Raw genomic sequence first — 20,223 nt, 5'->3', positions numbered from 1 at the left:
GGGGGGTGAGGGGGGGGGGGGGAGATTGTTCAATGAAAATGTATAAAGGAGCAGACAATAAGATAGATAGATTTGTGGACAAACCTTATCTAGAATGCCAAACACGATTTCATACAACTTCTGTGATATCTCAGGGCTGCTAGAAGGTGCGTATGTAAGAGCCTTTAGTGCTTGAAGACGTCGTGCATGAACTTCAAAAGGACAAAGGAGCATCATCAACTTCATCCAGTTAAACAAAAAGACAACCATATGAAACAATTTATCTAATTAATAAAGTTCTGCTTGTAATGTCCCTAAGAATGATATATAGAAGTTAAATTCATGTGTGAGAAAAGACAACCATATGAAAAAAAATTATCTAATTACTAAAGTTCTGCTTGTAATGGCCCTAAGAATGATATATAGAAGTTAACACCAAGTGTGAGAAATTCCTGTCAACCCAACAGATCTTAGAGAATGAGTTGGTTCATAACTTATAGATCTGCTTTAGTAGCAGCAAGACTCAAAGCAAATAATGGCATGTACAAATGGAAGTGCACGGCAAAAATTTTGACAATTAAGTTGACAGCAGAGCAACTATATTTCTGGAGGGAGCATATTCGGTTTACAAGAATTCACTCTTCACCTTTAAATAATTTTGAGGAGGATTCAAAAGGTTGCATTCAAGCAATGCAACAAGCTAAAAGAATCAGTAGGTCAAACATCGAGAAAAAATGTTGCTTCTTACATCTCAGGTTGTTGCATCCTATTTATGTGGCCCTAAAAATCAGTAGGTCAAACATCAAGAAATAGGGTGGTTATCAATTCCACCTTTGGATTGGATGGGGAAGATTGTTAGAAGAGAGAGGATGTGGCTCCTCTAGCACTTATGTGAACTGTTTGAAGGGAGAGAAATATGAGAGCTTTAGAAGGAGCAGAGAATGATTTGCACAATTGATGAGCAGAATCTTATCCCTTAACGCTTTTTTGTACACCACGTAATTTTTATTTGTAGATAATATTGGGTGACTTCTGTAGAACACCATATCATTTTATAAGTTATTCTACTTTTTGGTATACTACTGTTTACAGATGGTTTAGCACCCTTCATTCATTAAATTGTATTACTTCATAAAAAAAAATTAAGAAATACTGATATGATGATTGTTTTAGAAAGAAGAAATATAAAACATAGAAATTGCAACTCAGAATAAGTGAATAATAGTAGTAGACTTTACACTCAACATCTTCATTTAAGGCCTCTGATGTTAACCGATCTACTATTCTAGGTACCACATCAGCTCTTGTCACCCCTCCAACTGCATCAATATCAGCTAAAGCATCCCAGTTTGGTGTAGGAATCCCACCACCTGAGCTTACACCTTGCGAACCACTATCTGAGAGAATTCGGGCCAAGTAATAATAGACATAACGTAGAACAGTTCGATCCTCGCACTGTTGATCAAGCTGTGATGTAATGAAAGAAAGAGAAGAGTGGGTAAATTTTTCATAAAGCTTAACAGATATATAAAAACACATTCTGTCCAGCATAAGAATAACATAAGGAAGCTCTAAGATATGAATACTGATCCAGAGTCTGCTTAAGGAAGCTCTAAGATATTTTAAAAAAATAAATCACTTCTTTCCTAAAGTAGAATAATCTACAATCTTCTCCAAATAAAAGGAAAAGAACATTTTCAGAGTGGTAAACTCCTACAACTACCAAATCCTTCACCACAGACAAATTGTTTTTTGAAGAACAGACGACAGACAAATTTTTGGGTTAAATTTATGCGTACCTTCTTGAATCAAAGGCAATGCTAAAGACGAAACAAGACAAATAAGTAGTCAAAATGCACATTTACACCAGATAGTCAAAATTTTCAAGACACATTAAGCATTCAAGCTCTAAATACATATCACAGCTCGACTATTCAACCATTTCATGTAAATAAAAGTCAGAAATACTCAATGTATGCCCTCTTCTGGTATTATTCTCTAGTTTTGCAAACTCAAAAGTTCTTTCTAGTTTTTCTTTATCTGAGAAGAAATAGCAATGAATTGCAGAAATGGGATTAAAAAGGTCATAAACAATACCATAAGAAGAGATGGTGCTAGAGAAGGATCAACAGAATTGTATACTGCCAGTTTGGGGAAAACATGATGAACCAATTGCCTCTGAGAACTTTTCTGCAATTAATCACAAACAAAAAGAGAAAAATTAAAGAAAGAATTTTCCAGAGGAAAGTACAAAGTGAGAAAGCTAATGTACTTGATCAGATGTGGCTGCTAGCTCGTGGATGCTCCTTGCAAGTTGTGCATAAGAAACTGGCTGTACAAAAAAAGCCAAGCAAATTGAATCAGGTACACTAGAAAGGCACACAAAAGATCAGAGATATTCAAACAACTTTTGGTCAAAGACAATATGTCCCATTACCTTAAAAATATACACCATTTAGGTTAGCTAGGTCTAGTCCTATAATATAAATTCCCAAAAGCTGGAAGGGACATTTTTCCTTCTATAACACCAACAAAGGGGTAGAATTATTACATGAGTATAGCCGCAATAAGATTGTGCATTGTGCGCAATGGAGGTTTACAAGAAAAATTATGAACGAGGATGAAGTATGCTAGAAAGTAGAAATATTCATTTATATTATCCTCTTGAACAAATGTGCAGTTGCAGGCAGGTTATAACTGCACTCAATTTGATAATGCTGAAGAGTTATACTATAGATCAAAAAGATCAAGGTTATAAATTGGTGATAGTAAGTGCACCGGAAACATTTGTGGAGGGTGAGCATGTTAGGGATTGTTGTTTGTATTATATTTGAAGTGCTTCTGAAGCTCTTTGTATTATATTTCAAGTGCTTCCGGAGCTCTTTTTCTCCTGGTAGTACTCTTGATGGATTTCTTGGCATCCAATTTTCCGAGGTTATTTCCTATATTCTAGCCTATCATGTGAATATCGACTTTGATGGAGAAGGACATGAATCTACTGTGACCAAGACAGGTCTCGCTTGGGAACCCTTTCCACTGGTGCAAGCCGACACAGTGGTTTTTCCCTTTCATCAGGAATTTATGCTGAAGAAGAATGGACTGAAAGGGGCATTGCAGATACCGTTACCATTTTGATAAGCTATCTGGTGGCTTATGTATGCATTACGTTGGGTGATAAATCCATGCTTATCCTCTTCTTTAACTTGTTACTGTTAAATGCCCTTTTACACAAACCGTGGGCAGAAGGAGTTAACATTGTTAATGTTGCAATGAATTCACAGACTAACAAATTGACAAATGATGTAGGCCTCTTTGGTAATGGACAAGAGTAAATTGACGGTAAGGGCCAAATATTTTCAATAATTGGATCTAAGCTGTCTCTCTGTGAGCTTGTGACTATGAAGATTGTGGGAATTGCTGAGCAGGAAATAAAAAACACATACCAATGAACCCAATGTACAGACTAATAAAAACTACTTATCTTAATTCACAAACCAATCAAGCAGAGGCCGACCATCTTGAACTAAGGTTTAGACACAACTGATCAAGTTGGGTACCGAAGAAGTATAATGAATCTAACTGATCTCAATTGATACCACGTTCAAGTTAACTAATCTAATATGATTTTCCACGTAATAACAACTAACTAGACATTGGAAGTCAAAAAGAGATTTTCCAGCTCAATAATGCAAATAAGTCTTTGCCTTCTCACTAACACTTTCTCAAACATCTGGCTTGTGTTAGAAATGTATATAAAGGAATTTAAAGATTGGTAATGGGATACCAATTGAACTGAAAGTGCAACAGTAAAAGATGTAAAAAATTGACAACAAAAGTTCATAGCTTGATTTCAAATTAGCCAGTGTCAGAGACAGACAATTTTGTGATTCGAAATAATAGTATAGCATTTAGAGCCATAAAATAATATGTAAAAATTTACCTTTTTCTTTTGCTTCTGAGGCATAATGTTGGCACGAACAGCCTTAGCAGCAGAAATAGTATCACTTTGGATCTGCATCAATGTTCCCTTCTTCTTCCGATCTGTGGATGCGAAAGGCGGCGGCGGCGTCTGTTGAGGCATTATCGGCGGTGGAGCAGTCGTCGACTGTGATGAAGTTGAGGTGGATGATGGGTCTGATGTTATCAGATCCATTAGTGTCGTCCCCGACGAATCCTGCATCATTTACAAAACGAGAAAAAAGAGAAGCAAAATTTAGAGTTGGAAAGAGCACATATATATCATACATGAAAAAATTTGTGATCAGCTTTGGATTGGAGAAGATGAAATGTGAAATCGAAGAGTGAGATAGTACTGCCATGACTGGGTTTTGATTGAAGTGAATGAAGCAGACGCAGACACTAAAAATTATGAAGATGCACGTTGATTTGATGAAGAAGAGAAAACTCTCTAAATTCTTTCTTGTTCTTTGGAGAAGTCACTCGCCAAGCTCTTTAATTGGAAGAGAAAACACATAAAAGCACAACTGAAATTGTTTCGAATTTTCATAAAGATACCTTAATTTAGAGGGCGTCCTATTACCCCACAAAAGTATTGAATATCTTTGTAAAAGGACCATTTTGACCCATTTTCTCTACTGTGAACAGGCGCGTGGTGCTCACTTTTTTTATTAATTTAATTTAAATTAATTTCTTCAAATCCGACCCGACCCGACCCAAATCGTTTCAAAAAAGAAAACTCTTGTTCTCCATTTTTCATTTCTTAGTTTCTCTCATCATTTTCCTCAATCATAAGCATTGTTGAAGATCATCTCCTACAATTTTGATGTTTGTTGGTCAAATTTCTTGGAGAACTAGCGGAGTAAACAATGAATTGAAGATTAACAGGTTAAAATAGTAACAATAGCAAATCGTTTCAGCTGCAAACTAAAACCCTCATCAACATGTATATCGAAAAAGCTGCTTGTGGTTTCAACGACGAAGAATAATTTGTTGAAATCGATAGTAGTGGTATTTGGATCCATGCCTTTTGAGTGGCTGGCGATTGGGCTTGTTTTCAAACCATGGATTGATAAAACCCGAGCTTCAATGGACAACTTTGGGTTTGATTTTTTGGGTTCTCAAAACTAAATGAAATTAAGAAGAAATGAAACCTCGGACAACTTTAAATTAGCTTTTTCGATTGGAAATTAAAAACGAATTCCTACCTTAATTGAGTTGATTTCATCAGTTCATCATAGAGTACATATGACTCTTTTGTTGGGGAAGATGATGAATTTGAAATGGAGTAAATAATTAATAAAGAAAATAACTTAAATGTGGCAGTTTTTAATTGGTTTTTGGCATTAAAAAGGGACCTTCTCACGCATCATGTGCGTGTTCACAAACATAATGAGAAAATGGGTCAAAATGGTCCTTTTACAAAAATATTCAATAATTGTGTGGGGTGATAGGACATCCTCAAAGTTAAGGTGTCTTTTTGAAAATTCGAAACAACTTCAGTTGTGCTTTTATATCTTTTCTCTAATTGGAAAATACACCCAAATCCCTCTTAGATGCTTTATTTTTTTTAAAAAGATTAATAATAATTAGAAAAAAGGTAAAGCTTTGTTTTCATCTAGAGTATTGCAAAAATCCATTTTTAATTGATAAATCCCAAAAGTCAAATTCTATTTTCTTTTTCTTTTTTGTTTATTTTTGTTATTCGAGCACGAATGATTTTTAGGGGGGAGATAGTATAACACTACAAATTTTTGGACTATAATTTGAATCGTTTCACATATGAAATTAGATCTAAAACTAATGAACTTTATTGTGCTAAATGTAAAGGTCAAATTTCAGTGTGGAAAGTGTAATTGATGTAAAATAAGTTCACAAGGAAAGTCTAGCATAAAGTTAAGATAAAAGCTTCTTCCAATTAAGTTTTTGTATAAGTGCATACTAGGGTAAACTTCAAGCAAACACCAGTCTGGAATTATAAAGTATGTAGTGGTAAATTATATACACAATTGAAGTTCTTCCATCTTAATTTTCATATTATCATACCGTTCGTCAATCTGAGCTTTATAGAAAAAGTTGTGTACATTTTATGAAAGAGTTAATTGTGGTGCTCGTCCACAGGCTTGCGAGCAGACTAACGTTTCAAGGCAATATTGTGGTAGTCCTTTTTGGTTGCTTTCTCCCTTTTCCTTAGTCTTTCCTCGATTGCAGAGTTGTGTTTTTGCTCGTTCAATCTTTTTGGATTTGTCAACTTCTTGGGTCCGAGAGTTTGGTTATGGCTAGCCAAAATCTAGTGGTGTGATCCCTGGTTTTTCCTTGTTGTTGGTTATTTGATGTTGTGTTGATAACTCTTAAGGCAGTGTATGATTTAGAGTTAGAAATGTGGTGTTCGTCGGTGGCTTCAGGCCTAAGCTTTGTTGGAAAATGGAAATTTTCTTTGAAGGTTCATCTTCAGGACGGGGTCAAAGTAATTCGTGCGATCTATGAGTTGGTTATAGTTCAGGATGTGTGATTGACTTTTGTCATGAATTGTAGCTTGTGTGGTTCGTGACATGAGTTGGTATCCTTGGGCCACTACCATCCAGTTGATGCCGCCTAATGGCTTGGTTTTCCTAAGATTAGGATGGTCGGTTGAGATCCTTTATGGCAGAGTAGCTTGTGGACTAGTGGTGTCGATATTTCAAAAGTTCATTTGCTTGGAGTAAGTCCTTAGAGCTAAGCTCAGTGCAAAATTTCCGTTCGCAGGATGGGTATCCTTTGAATCAGCGTAGTTGGCTTCAGAAAGTTGTGTTTCAGCTGGATTTGTTGGTCTTTGAGAGCCAAAGGTGGATTTTAGGCTAAGTTCCTTGTTTTGACGATTATTTTCTCGATGTTCTTATGGAGCTTATTTTCCTTCCGAGGGTTGAGTTGTGTGGGTTTGTAGAGGGGATTTAGGAGGTGCAGGTGATGTTTAGGACGACTAAGGACCAATAGAAAGCTTTTGATGATTAGAAAGTGTTAGATGTGGACCATAAGGTTAGTTATTTTTATTTGGGAGTTGGGTTGCACCTGCCATGGTCATATGGTTGCTCTATTATGTGGTTTTGGTGTGATGTTGGTCTACTCAGATGAATCAGGTGCTTTCAGCCAAGTTCGGTTCATATGGGTTAGAGTTGGAGCCCAAAATGGATTTGGAGGAGCTTTTAGAATTTTCAATTGAATTTGAGGATTTTCTGCTTAGCTCGAGTTATGTGATGACGTTGTTCGATCTGAGAGGGTGTCTAAGGGTCTAGCGAAGCATATAGACTCAGTATCCTTGTCTTTTGTGCCTTTAGGTTGTGTCTATCCTTCTACTTTCGCGAACCAAAGTCCTTTTAGTAGTGGATATTGTAATGACCCTCCAAGTCATTTTCTTCGTTTTCCAATCTTTTTAGCGTTTAGAGCTTTTCTATAGTGACCCAAGTCATTTATCACTTGCTGGGATAGACAGTTTGGTTGCTAGGTCATTCGTTTAGATTATGTGCAAGTTTCCGTATTTTAGAGCCTTTGAAACTTAAGAGTTGACTTCAGTAAAAATTGTAGGAAGTTGGTCTCAGAATGCAATTTTGACGGTTTCATTAGCTCTGGAAGGGCCATTTTAGGGTAGGGGAAAGGTTGGTTTGGGCTCCGAGACTTCTGGTTTGAGTTTGTGTCGTTAGGCGTTTTAACTTTGAAAATTAAGCCAAGGGTTGGCTTTGGTCAATATTCTTGGTAAACGTGATCAGATAAGAACTATGCCAACGCGGTTAGCTCTAGAATATCGAGTTTTGTCTAGAACGACCTTTCATGTGGTTTCCTAGGCATCCGATCTCATTTTGAGCCTTCTTGTGGTTTTTAGCTTAAGACGAAACTTGGGTGTGGGACCCACTTGTCATCGAAACGACCTCAGATGGAAGTTTCAATGGTTTCGTTAAGTCTAGAATGCTGAATTCGATGGGGTAGAATATTTTGTTTGCACTCATGGGGTTCCAAACGAATCTTGGACACCCGGTTAGAGAATTCAGAGTTTGAGCAAACCACCTGAAATACTGATATCTAGTGCAGGCTTTTAGCAACCAGAATTTAGGCCTTTAGCGACCAGAATTGACTTTTAGCGACTAGTTTTGGGTATTAAAATCCCCAAAATTCAGCTTTAGCCCTTATTCTTTAAAATGTGATTTCTTGAGCTCGAGAGCTCTGATTGAGGAGATTCAAATTTATGGAGGTCTATGTTTATTGTGGCTACGCATTGGAGTTTTTGGGAGGTGTCGAGGGCTCTCCATTCAAGGTATATTCCACCCCAAAGGGGTTGGCAACTCCTTTTTGGTTTTCTTCAATTTGTGTTTTATTGCATATTGTGGTTTGGGCTATTTATTCGGGCATGGAATTGAGCCTTGTTTCGGGACACAAGTTCGGTTAGTCGATTAGGACCTTTAGACAGACAATTTTAGGATTCCTGGCATGGGTCACATATTTCCATTTTGACCTGATTTTTGGGTCCATTTTCGATTATTGTGAATTTAGTGCCTAAACGTCCGTAATGACATCATGATTGATAATTTGATAGTTTGGCAGTGTTTAGAGGCGTTTTGGGAGTGGATAGCTCATGTGTGGTGGATTTGGAATACTCGTTGTCGACTTTGAGGTAGACTTCGATCTACTTTCTTGATTTAGTTTCTTAGATAATGCCTAGTATAGATTTCATGTATTTTTGGATTGTTATTGTCGGGTATTTACATTTCCCCTTATTATTCCATCTTTTCTTGAGTCCATATGAGCCTTGAGTTCATTGTGGGTATTGGGATCCTTAGTTTAGGCCTGCAGCTTCGCTTGTGGTGTAGATGATCTTGTTTACCCATGGTACTCTGTTGCCTTAGAGTGGGTTGGATCTTAAATGCTTTAGATTGTATTTTACCGCTCTCATAGTTATTATTTGCTCCTTATAGGGCTTGTATTAGGTTGTTCTCTTGGTGTTGGTACTTGTGACCTTGGTGGCTCGTCGTAACCGTGGGTTGGTTTCAGTTTTAATTGATTTGAGACCGCTTCTTTGGTTTCTTCGCTTGTCATTTAGCGGTAGACATGTTATACTCTTATTGATCTTGGTTATATTGTTGGGCCCGAGGTTGTATGCAAGGACCAGTTGGATCCCAGGTTAGTACTCTCCACTTTGGTAGCGTGGTTCGGTTGGCTGTATAATTATTTGATTTTGAGTGTCTTGCTTGAATGCTGGTGATGGAATTTATTGCATTGTTTTCTTATTCTCACAGATTTTGTGGTTTGATCCCGACCATGCATTGACATATTTATCATTCATGATGAGATACTATTTTACTCGATTTTATTCTAAATTGTTTTAAAGGGATTCGTACCACCTGGGTCACCTGACTTACTAATTTTTTAGATTACGAGGCATTAGGGACGTGCACTAGAGATATTAGAGGCATTTGGGATGTGCTCAGTTTTTACTTGACTAGTCGGCACGTCGACGCCCTTTCTTGCATACTTTTGGTCTTGATGGCGCCCTGGGAAGTTTATTGGCTTGATAGACAGCCCCATTAGTGGTTACTCATGGCGAGGCTATTACTTCTGGTTTGAGGCTGATGCTCACGGTTCGAGGTTGTTACTTTCGATTCGAGGCTGATGCTTACAGTTTGAGATTGTTACCTCTGGTTAAAGGTTTGGATGGTTACTGATGGTTCTGCTCACCCTGCATTCATATGCCTTGTCTATCACCAGTATACTTGTTTGCTGATTTCACCCTCCGGTTTATGGGGTCCATTTGGGTTATGTTTGTTGTTTGTAACTTCTGGACTTATGGGTTTTGGTTAGGTTATTGTTTTACTATATTATGTTCTCTGTTATTGTTTTACTGTTAGCTGATAGTCTTGGACCGTAGAATTGTGGTTGTGGGTCCTCTTGATCCTGGGTAATTGACTTGGTATCTTAGTTGCTTCTGATTAGGTTGTTGGCTTGCGTTCCAGGTACGTTCTTGACTCAGATTCTTACCCATTGTTTCCTGTTTCTATTCCTTTTTCCTATCTATGTTAGTTTCTATTGTTTAGTTACTTGTGCGATGATTTCCTCATTACTTGTTATTTATGCTTGTGTTACTTTTGAGCTCAGTTGTTTGTTGCCTACTGTATACTGATTTTGGTACTCATACTACACTTCTGTTCCCTATAGATTACAGTTGAGTTATCGTTGTTGATTTGGAGTCGTGCAGAGCAACTTGGAATTTTGGAGATTAGGGTGAGGTTCTGATGTTTGGAGCTACTAGTTTCCGTCTATTTTGGCTAGGCTTAGTCCTCATATTGTATTCAGATATAGCCTATACTTGTCTTGTATTTATGAAAGTCTTGTACTCCTATTTTGGATTAGATTCTCAACTATTGATTGATGTTAGGTCTTGGGATGATTCCTATATTGTTTTTGTTGATTATCATTTATCTACTTTGTTCTAAGCTCTTACTTCATGTTGTTGTCTTTCGCTTGGTAGTCTGTTGCTTATGGCTCTGGGATAAGGGTTAGGCTTACCTACTGGTGAGGTGTGGTAGGTGCCATCATGACCTGAGAAATCAGGTCGTGACAAGTGGACTTTTTGACTTTTTATTGAGTTAATTATTAGAGCATGTTAGGCATTATTGTTGGGAGGCCAAAAGTGCATTTTTTTTTTAGCAATAAGCGCTTTTTAAAAATAATAATCTAGTGTTTGGCAAACCCTCATGAGTGCTTTTAAATAGAAGCAGAATCAATTTTTCTGTTGTTAGGAAGAAGCTAAAAAGTTATGCTTCTTAAAAAGAGCAAAAGCAGAAAATTATTTTTTTGAAGATTAAAATATCCCTTACATATTTACATATTTACCAATATATCTCTTATTAATTAATTAACATATTTCATAAGATTTGTTAAGTTTCATTCAAGAATTTTATTTTTTATTTTTATATGATAAACTTTTTATTTTATTTATGTTTATATATTATTATTTATATTTTATATATTATTTTACGTATTATTAGAAATAGGTAATAATAATATTTTTTAGGATTAAAAAAGAGAAAAAAGTAACAATTAAAGATTTCAGTCCTCCCAAAAATTAAAAAAAATATTTTCTTAATTTACGTATTGTTTTATTTTAATTTTATATATAAATATTAACTTTAGAGGATTATGACAAAAAAAATAATAGCTAAAGATTGAATCCAAAAAAATAGGTAACAAATAACAAAAAGATTCTTCTCAATATTTTTCAATAATACTTTTGCTAGATTTTAAAAAATTATAATTAAAGATTTCAACTCCCCTAAAAAGGTAATAAATAAAAAAAATTCCTTTTCGTAGTTTAAATAATCTTAAAAGCACATTGATACTTTTCCTTTTTCGTAATTTGACTCTCAAAAGCACTTTTAAAAAAAAATAGCCAAACACAAATTGCTTATCAAAAGTATTTTTTTCAAATGAATTTGCCAAAAACAAATTGCTTTTTTTGAAAAGCACTTTCAAGAAAAGCTATTTAAAAAAAAATACTTCTAGAAATAAGCAGTTTTTAGCAACAATGCCAAACAGGCTCTAAACCTCGTATGCCATAGTATGATTGGGAGTAATGAAAATTGGTGAAGGGATTCATATAAGAATTATGCATTGTAAATTGATGATGTGATCTTGCTAAACAACTAAGGTTAAAATGAGAATTTCGTTGATCTGTATGACTTGGTTCTATTGTGGGCAACTAGCCAAATAAAATAATTCACTCGATGATATTCTTTGTGTAACAACTCGAATTTTGGAAAAGATTATTATTTAACGTATTATTAGAAATAGGTAATAATAATATTTTTTAGGATTAAAAAAGAGAAAAAAGTAACAATTAAAGATTTCAGTCCTCCCAAAAATTAAAAAAAATATTTTCTTAATTTACGTATTGTTTTATTTTAATTTTATATATAAATATTAACTTTAGAGGATTATGACAAAAAAAATAATAGCTAAAGATTGAATCCAAAAAAATAGGTAACAAATAACAAAAAGATTCTTCTCAATATTTTTCAATAATACTTTTGCTAGATTTTAAAAAATTATAATTAAAGATTTCAACTCCCCTAAAAAGGTAATAAATAAAAAAAATTCCTTTTCGTAGTTTAAATAATCTTAAAAGCACATTGATACTTTTCCTTTTTCGTAATTTGACTCTCAAAAGCACTTTTAAAAAAAAATAGCCAAACACAAATTGCTTATCAAAAGTATTTTTTTCAAATGAATTTGCCAAAAACAAATTGCTTTTTTTGAAAAGCACTTTCAAGAAAAGCTATTTAAAAAAAAATACTTCTAGAAATAAGCAGTTTTTAGCAACAATGCCAAACAGGCTCTAAACCTCGTATGCCATAGTATGATTGGGAGTAATGAAAATTGGTGAAGGGATTCATATAAGAATTATGCATTGTAAATTGATGATGTGATCTTGCTAAACAACTAAGGTTAAAATGAGAATTTCGTTGATCTGTGTGACTTGGTTCTATTGTGGGCAACTAGCCAAATGAAATAATTCACTCAATGATATTCTTTGTGTAACAACTCAAATTTTGGAAAAGAAAGAAAAGGACTTTTGGGCTGCAGTCTGGTTCTACGAGACCTCGTATGCCATAGTATGATTGAGAGTAATGAGAATTGGTGAAGAGATTCATATAAGAATCATGCATTGTAAATTGATGATGTGATCTTGCTAAACAACTAAGGTTAAAATGAGAATTTCGTTGATCTGTATGACTTGGTTCTATTGTGGGCAACTAGCCAAATAAAATAATTCACTCGATGATATTCTTTGTGTAACAACTCGAATTTTGGAAAAGAAAGAAGAGGACTTTTGGGCTGCAGTCTGGTTCTACGAGACCTCGTATGCCATAGTATGATTGAGAGTAATGAGGATTGGTGAAGAGGTTCATATAAGAATTATGCATTGTAAATTGATGATGTGATCTTGCTAAACAACTAAGGTTAAAATGAGAATTTTGTTGATCTGTATGCCTTGGTTCTATTGTTGGCAACTGGTCAAATGAAATAATTCACTCGATGATATTCTTTGTGTAACACCTCGAATTTTGAAAAAGAAAGAAAATGACTTTTGGGCTGCAGTCTGATTCTATGAGTCTCATCTACGGACCATACATGGCAACCGTAGGAAGTGGAAAACAAAATTTTAAAACCAAGTCCCAGTACATCCTTTATGGTTCACTAGGAAGACATGTCGTTCATTGTACGAGTCGTAGATAGGTCTCCTAGGTGTGTTTCAGACTTAGTGAAATTTTAAGGGGTCAAGTTGGTTTCTACGGCCTATGGTCCGTAAGAAGACCCAAGAGATGTGGACAAGTGTTAACACCCAATTTTTACCAACCTATTACCCTTTTTAAATTGTTATTTGATTAAATATGCATTTTAAAACATTTCTTTTATTACGGGTTTAAAATTTTAATCAATTTGGTCTAAATAATTATATATTTTAGTATTCATATTTCACAAAAATTGTTGTAATTATTATTATCAAATTATTTTGTTATTATTATTGTTATTTTTGTTTCTCGATAGTTAAATTTGAAATTAATTATTTTACGTATTTATTCAACGATTAAAATATTTAAGTATGCTCATTTTATATAAAAAAAATATTTATTATATGTATCTTATTAATCAAATAACAATTTACGTAATCCCCCCTTTAATTCATTTAAATCATGGCCTCTTCTATCCAATTATTTATAGCCTTCAATTTCAATGTCAATTCTAGCCCTTTCTTTCAATAATAGCCATTGTTCATTTCAGTTCTAGCCTATTTTTAATTCAATTCCAAATTATCGAATTCCTTTAATCCTGACCATTCATCTCATCAGATCATCCCAACTTTGAATCCTGAGCGTTCATCTCAGATGATCAAACTGTCCAAATTAAGACCCTCTCTTCTTTCCTATTTTAACCTAACCCTTCCCAAATCCTCAGATTATTCTTTCTTCCTCACCCAAAAACACCAGCGTCGCACCCCTCTCTGCCTCTTCGCGAATCAGCAGCGCCGGTGAGGCCACCACAACCGCTGCCAGTGAACCCCTCTTCTCTTTGCTGGTGCAACCCGAACTTCTCCTCCCTCGCGTAAAACCCCAACCAAGTCGACCCCTCTCTCCTCTCCGATGAAAGCAACAAACAAACGCCACCGAACCCCTCTTCTTCTCTTCTCTCTCTTTTGTTCTTTCTCCGGCGAAATCTAGCCGCAAAGACGAACTCAAAAAACTACCACTGTTCCTCTTGTCTCTCTTCTCCAGCACCGACAACAGCTAGCAGCTCCAGCGAAGCAGCAAGGCTAGCAACGACGGTGAACCTTCGCAACGAGCTTTGACGAACAACAACTTTGGCCAGCAGTGGTGCATCGACTTCGATTGATGAGGATGGTGTCACCACAACCTAATTCGGAGTCTGACCATGAAGACTCTGAGGTCAAAATGTCTAACTAGTTTGGTATTAACACTTCGAAACATCATCTTGTTTAAGGACAGATCAGGTAGTATTGCGCGTCACTTTGTTTCTTCATTTCTCTTAAGCATATTCTTAGATGTGCAATAGATGTTGGTAATTAATTATAGATTATGACTCAATTTATTTGATTGTTGGTCGCCTTCTGCTTAACCCGGATATTGATATTTCACTCCCTATTTTAGTTGTCTGAAACTCTATTGTTAGGACCTTAGCTATCATTGTCTAATACAGTAATATGTTAATGTGACTCAGAGTAGTTTATACATCGTGTTATCTATTTTTCTATGAATGTGAGTTAATATATTTTTACATGTTTAACATTTATTAATTTTGATGCTTTCTTTGTGCTTGCTGATTTAGTTCTAAACTACAACCCCTGATGGTATTTAATTATCCTGTAATTTTGGGGAATATTACACTGTTAATTGGTCTTGCCTCTCATTTTGAATTATGACCATCTGGGTATGTAACTTAATTATGGTCTAAATTGATTTGATTAATTGCAATACTTGACTTTGGGATTTCTTATGGTAATTAAAGATCATTATTCACCATGATTGATTCATAATTTTGGAAGTAATTGTTTGGTAAGATGAAATTGCATAATAGTTTAGCTGTGATTTTAATAAATATTAGTATATTATTAACTAGAAAATTTGTCCACTAAAATTTTTAAGGGATAATTTTACAAAATTCACCTCTGGTTTACAATATTACGTATATCCTTCTTATTTTGATTTTTTTTGTAAACATTCTTTAAATTTATTTAAAATAAATATAAATTAATTATAATTTGACAACTTTGCCCTTTTGAATTAATTTCTTCATATTAATCCACATTATTATAAAAAAATGACTTATATAATGAAATTTCTAAAAATAAATCACTATGAAGAAGTGTGAATCTTTGTTTGGTAAAAAGGACACGTCTAAATATATTTATATAATATATATTTATATAATAAAGTATTTGTTAAATAAGTCATGTTTTTAATAATATGCATTAATATGAAGAAACTAACACAAAGAAGGACAAATATGTCAAGTTATAATTGATTTATATTTATTTTAAATGATTTTAAAGAATGGTTAAAAAAATTAAAATAAGGGATGTAGGCGTAATATCGTAAACTACAGAAAAGGTGAGTGCTATAGAGCCAAATTCAAATGAATTATCCCACTTTTTTTATTAAAAAATTATTATTTTTTATCTCTATAAATGTCATGTCTTCTTTTTTCTCCAGTTATAACATCATTAATTGTTCTAATTAAATTATAAAATTATATTTGAAAAAAACAATAGACGTGTATTGGTAGTTTGTCATGGGTTTTAATCTTTATTTTGAAAAAAAATTTATCCAACTAAATAAGAAGTTTTAAAACTTCCTATTACACTCCTATTTCTAAGCAAATTAAAAAATTAGTATAAGTACCCGTGCAACGTGCGGATATTTTAAAATATAATAATTTTTAATTTAAAAATAATTAATATATTATTATTCTTGAGTAACATAAGTACATGTGTAATCATATATTATGTTTTGTTTAAATAATAAACACTTGATACTAATAAATTATTATCCTAATACATAAAGATATGTTTTTTTTTTTTTGATGACAAGGGAAACCCGCAGCCGCTATCCTTTGGGTGCGTACAGGGTAAAATCCCCACTCCTATGCAATAGCTCGCAAACCACATAGGAGAGGTAATCCGCACTAGGTAAGCCCGGCACGATGAGCTCGACCCAGAAGGCAAACCCCTTGCTTTCGCTGGCAAGGGATTTCTCAAAGACACCAAATATTATTCAAACATTTTTCCTTTTCTAAGTAAAACGAAGATTAATAGCATATATGTTGTGTGCTTGCTTCATATTTATACTGATTAATTACATTTTAAATTCATAGATTAGATTTGAACCTACTATTAAAAATAATAACTCTACGATTAGGTAAAATTTTAATTATTGTCAAGCATATCACAACCTCTTTAGCACACTCCTTTCTAGTTCAATCCTGCAAAATAAAATAATTTTCATTTAATCAAATATAATTATATAAATTGAAAATTCGAGAGATGAAAAGAACATATAATTTAATAGTGACAGATTATATTTAGGATTTGATTTTAAAAAATTTAAACTAATTCTATAAAAATAATTAATATATTATTTTTAATTAATAGGATAAAGTAGAGAAGTTATAGATATGTATTCATAAAATTTGCATTACTTATCAAATTAAGAGAAAAAGTCCACCCATTATCATGTTTAAAGAAATATAATAATTCGTCATCTAATTGTTTTAGATCAAAGAAAAAAATATTCTCATAAAATTGTCCTTTTTTGGTATAAAAATATATTCTTTGATAATAAATTTGTTTTAACAGTTACACATTTCTCCATTTCATTAGGATTTATATACCATACTTTTCAATTCATCATAAATTTTTTAAAATATAATAGGAAAATAAATAGTTGTGGGGAACTTGAGCAAAGGTGTGGGATACTTCAAAGTTCAAATATAAGAAGTTACTTTTATATTTTAAAAATTGAATGACAAAAATATACAATTTTAAATCTGTTATATATATATATATTTATTTATTTAAGGTCAGAAGCAATATTTTTATGAAAAATAATATTTAATGTCAGAAGTAATATTTTTATGAAAAATAATATGTACTGATATATGAAATGAAAGAACTCTAAAATCTTGTATATACTATATTAAGGATATGACTAAAATAATGAGTATTTTTTTGTGGAACAATTTTGTAAGATTTTGTGAAATTAACTTATGCTCCTTGTGTTGTATTTGTTAAAACTCAACAAATTAATACACATATCAAAGAATAGCGTTGACAAAATAATTTTTTAAAAAAAGTTATTGGAGAATCAATCAATAAAGAGTAAGATGTGTAAATATTTGTAATTTAGTACGTTTCAAAACTTATAAATTGTTACATCAAGTTATAACTGCACTTTTAAAAAGGGGTCATTATCTATATAGAAAGAGAGAAAGAGAGATTTTTATTTATTATTCACTATTTTATTTATGTAAGTTTATATATTAAGTCATAATTAATATAAATATATTTATTTAAAAAATGCGTGTTGTTCATAATCAAATAGTTGTACTTATGTATTGCACGTTTTACAATTAAAAAAAATTCATCTTTGTTTTTATAATTATTTGAGATAATAAAATAATGAGTTGTAATTTTTTGTTTTCTTAGTCATGCACTAGTGTGTGCTTAAGCAAATTTCTAGGAAGAGTAAAGTAATATATGGATAAACTACTTCAGCTAGCGATGACAGTTGCAAACAATTATCTTTAACACAAAATTTAAAAACTGACTGATTTCTACATGAGGTTATTTATTTGAAGATAAATATCACAAAGAAAATGCCCCTATTTTGGTGCTGACATATGACCTTTTCTTTCCTCTTCAAAATACAGATTCCTAATATTTAGTCATTTTGTTTCTTGAAATGAAAATTCAAGAAGTTTTTGGTATGCTGACATGTGACACTATATATAAAGAATTTAAATTTTTTAAACAAATAATCTTAAATGTGGTGCTTCTTATTTTAAATTATTATTAAAAAAAAAATAATTATTTAATTGTATTGCTTCTCGTTTATTTAAATAAAGAATTTAGAGTTTTTAAAATTATAAATCATTCAATTTTTTTAATATTATTTATTATTCAATAAAATTTAAATTTTAAATTTTTAGTTAACAATTTCAAATTTAATATAATTGCAAATCACAAATAATTAATTTTAATTAATAAGAATTATCGTTTTGTGGCGCTGATACGTGTCGCTATCACCTCTCTCCTAAGTTTTTAGAGTTTGTGCAAAATTGGAATGTAATCGAAAGTTTTAAAATTGCTTGTATAAATTCTAATTGTGATTAAAAAAAATTAATTTATTTTTATTTTTGTTTTTATTGGGTGAATATTTTAAATATGATTCAAGACTTCAATTATAGAGGTATACGTTATAAATTTCTTGCTTTAACAGAATTTAAAATGTTTTTAGTTTAAATTCAAATAGTCTTATCTCTATGTTTTTTTGTTGGAATTATTTACTTTTTCATTCTTTTTTTTTACTTTTGTTAATTCATTTTCAGAATGTAAATTATTTTTGCTAATTCAATTATAAAAGTGTCAAAAGAAAGATACACATAATTAAACTATCAATTAAATAGTATAATAATTTATAAAATCGAATGCAGCTGAAACCGATACTCATAGCTTCATTGCAAATCCAAATTCTAATAAAGTTAAACCTGCATAATTGAAATCTGAAGTCAGAAGATTAAATAGAACAATTAAATAAAATATGTAGTGATAATTTTGTGTTGATATAATGAATTTTGTTAACCTATCAACACAGAATTTTCAACATAATCAAAGTTGAAATGAAAGAAAATAACTTAAAGGAATTAATTGTGCAAAACTAAACGTTCCAAGAAGGAGCAAGATATATCAACAACAACATGGATGTCAAATGACATATCTAAAAATAAGAGTCCAAGTGAGATCATACCAAATATGTGTGTAAATCTCTATTAAGCTTTTAGTCATTCTAAAGCAAGTTTTTCAGTTACTTTGAACCTGCAAAATTGAAATATAAAGTCATAAGATTTAATAGAACAATTAAGGAAATTATGTAATGATAATTTTTTGTTGATATAATGAATTTTGTTAACCTATCAACACGGAATTTTTAGCATAATCAAATTTGAAATGAAATAAAATAGTTTAAAGAAATTAATTGTGCAAAATTAAACGTTCCAAGAAGGAGCAAGATATATCAACAACAACATTGATGTCAAATGGCATATCTGAAAATAAGAGTCCACGTGAGATGTACCAAATATGTCTGTGAATCTCTAATAAGCCTTTAGTCATTCTAAAGCAAGTTTTTTAATTACTTTAAATCTGCAAAATTGAAATATGAAGTCAGAAGATTTAATAGAACAATTAAGGAAAGTATGTAGTGATAATTTTTTGTTGATATAATGAATTTTGATGATATTTTTTGTGAAATCTTCAAACTTGATAGTCATCGACAAAATAATTAGGTGAAGCCATAATTTATTGACTGCAATAAATAATGATTTTCTTTTAAATGTGTCGAGATGTATTAACTATACAAAAATCTTCATATTATCTCACATCTTCTATAAACAAATAATTAGAAGAGAATATCCATAATTTTTCATAGTTCCCACAACATACAATGTGACAATAGAATAACTAATGAAATCTAATTTCTAACATCATGCGAAGTTTGATCACAATGGTTTACTTTATAAACTTTTATATTTATAAAAAAAAAAAACGATAAGGAAGAAAAATATTTACCAATCGATAGAAGAACTAACCTGAATTACAAATATAATTATAAAAAATAACTGACCATAATTATTTAATTTGCTACCCATCTGGAACATAATCAAGTAAAATTCATGGAGTTTCACTATTCATCTCTTTACTGCATTTTGAAAATTTTGAATATTAGCATGCCATATGAGATATAGGGTGTGTTTGGTATGAAGGAAAACATTTTCCGGAAAATGTTTTCCAATTTTCTCATGTTTGGTTGGGCTAAATGTTTTGGAAAATGTTTTCCAAATCAACTTATTTTCCTCAAATTTAAGGAAAATGACTTCCCTTCAAAACTTATGGAAAACATTTTCCAAAACTCTCTTCCAACTTCAAATTACAATTATTTTTTTGTTGAAAAAATCAATTTATTTTGTCCC

General features: G+C 32.2%; 1 protein-coding gene across 2 annotated transcripts in view; it reads right to left on the bottom strand.

Moving 5' to 3' along the window:
• The window catches only part of LOC102602976 (uncharacterized), an 85,598-nt gene extending 81,157 nt beyond the window's left edge, over positions 1–4,441 (bottom strand). The window contains exons 1-6 of one of the 2 annotated variants that reach the window (XM_006338065.2): positions 4,293–4,441; positions 3,920–4,153; positions 2,252–2,311; positions 2,077–2,169; positions 1,218–1,446; positions 85–191 (exon numbers count right to left, since the gene is read on the bottom strand). In XM_006338065.2, the coding sequence (XP_006338127.1) occupies positions 85–191; positions 1,218–1,446; positions 2,077–2,169; positions 2,252–2,311; positions 3,920–4,153; positions 4,293–4,298 (729 nt within the window). In that variant the 5' untranslated portion in view covers positions 4,299–4,441. Of the gene's footprint in view, positions 1–84; positions 192–1,217; positions 1,447–2,076; positions 2,170–2,251; positions 2,312–3,919; positions 4,160–4,292 lie in introns of those variants that run through there. The other variant, XM_006338066.1, reaches the window with a different exon arrangement.
• Between the last annotated feature and the right edge of the window lie 15,782 nt (positions 4,442–20,223).

Source organism: Solanum tuberosum, unplaced genomic scaffold (genome assembly GCF_000226075.1).
Source record: "Solanum tuberosum cultivar DM 1-3 516 R44 unplaced genomic scaffold, SolTub_3.0 scf00002, whole genome shotgun sequence".
Lineage (NCBI taxonomy): Eukaryota > Viridiplantae > Streptophyta > Magnoliopsida > Solanales > Solanaceae > Solanum > Solanum tuberosum.
The sequence above is the reverse complement of the archived record's forward strand: the minus strand, read 5'-3'. Positions and strand labels throughout refer to the sequence as shown.